This window comes from Rattus norvegicus, chromosome 5 (assembly GCF_021556685.1).
Source record: "Rattus norvegicus strain SHRSP/BbbUtx chromosome 5, alternate assembly SHRSP_T2T, whole genome shotgun sequence".
NCBI lineage: Eukaryota > Metazoa > Chordata > Mammalia > Rodentia > Muridae > Rattus > Rattus norvegicus.
The window spans coordinates 81,513,208-81,514,486 of NC_141538.1; the positions used below are offsets into that span (position 1 = coordinate 81,513,208).

A 1,279-nucleotide genomic window follows, 5' to 3' on the forward strand; every position below is an offset into this window, starting at 1 on the left:
CCAGTATTCTAGATATTATTGGTAGGATGATTGGCATATTGATGTGTCAGTCATTCCTTAAGCAGGTTCATCACGATGCACAAAACTTGTAAAGCAGATGTTCAAAGAAGGGCTCTGCAAAGATGTGAGCTTTGCAGTTAAGTCTGAAGGAAGACAAGAGGTCCACTAAGACAATGCAAGGAAAAACACTGAGCTAATTATTAAAAAGAAGGGGAGGAAATCCTGACTGCCATTAAAGACTTCTATCCCAAGATAGTATATATGATGTTTGAAGGCAGAAGAAAACGAAAGCAGTCTTTCCCATTGGCTTTAAGCCTTAAGGCTTAAAAACTGTAATTTCTCAGGCGCTTCGTGAGCAATCAGTATGCACCAGGAGTTACTGTTCTGAGAGCTAGACAGAAATTAGCAACATAATCTGTTCAGTCGGGGCTTAGATTTCAGAAGGTTCCATGTGCAAAGACTCGTGGAAATAAGGAAGATAAAGCAGTCTATTCCGCCTGAGACTGTGAGGGCAGAGAATCACCAAAAAGGTAACATCCTCTGAAGGATGCCAGAGATGACCCACCAGGTCCTGGTTCAAAGTGTCACGGGGAAGAGAAAGTCTCTTGAATTTACAGCTCATATATTTATTATAGGAGCTGACTCCTTTATAAACTCCGAGGCAGGCAGTCTCCCCAGCAATCATCTCCATTTCACTGGAGAAACCGTGATTCACAAAGCAAAAGGGTGTCAAGGGAGGTACCAGGTCCTGAACCCAGATTGGCCATTCCGACGTCGCTGCTCAGAATGCAAAGTCTGAGCCGTGGAACTTGACCAGGGTCTGTCTAGACCCGGAAGTTGGGAAGAGGCCTGAGAAGAGACCGACCCCTGCAACCACCCGCCAGTCTCTCAGCCCAGCGCTCCGGCCCAGTTTCTCAATCACTCACCCGCCGCTTGGCGAGAGGAAGTCGGTGTCATCCTCGTCTCCCGCACCGAACATCACGTCGGCTTTCGCCCAGCTGAAGGGAGGAAACTGGATGGTACCAGGGCCTGTCACCGCCGGTAACGTAAAACGCCGTGGCGGCGAACTGCTTTCCGGCAGGACAAACTCTCTCAGGGTAGTGAGGCCCAGAGGAGACCAGCGGTAGAGAAGGTGGAGCAAAGGCAAATGAGGAGGTGAGCTCCCAGTGACGCAAGGCCTCGCCAGCCCTCCGAGGGGGTGGAGTTCCTAGACTCTGAGCGATGATTAGTCAGAGGGCTCAGGGGGCGGGGCCAGGGCGAGAATCGGCGGCCTTTACTG

At 50.3% G+C, this 1,279-nt stretch overlaps 1 protein-coding gene across 7 annotated transcripts in view; it reads right to left on the bottom strand.

The window, feature by feature from the left end:
• The window catches only part of Fkbp15 (FKBP prolyl isomerase family member 15), a 64,059-nt gene extending 63,006 nt beyond the window's left edge, over positions 1-1,053 (bottom strand). For 6 of the 7 annotated variants that reach the window (XM_087549734.1, XM_087549732.1, XM_087549733.1 and 3 more), the window contains exon 1: positions 927-1,053. In XM_087549734.1, coding sequence (XP_087405860.1) covers positions 927-979 — 53 coding nt within the window. In that variant the 5' untranslated portion in view covers positions 980-1,053. 7 annotated transcript variants of the gene reach the window in all.
• Positions 1,054-1,279: the final 226 nt, after the last annotated feature.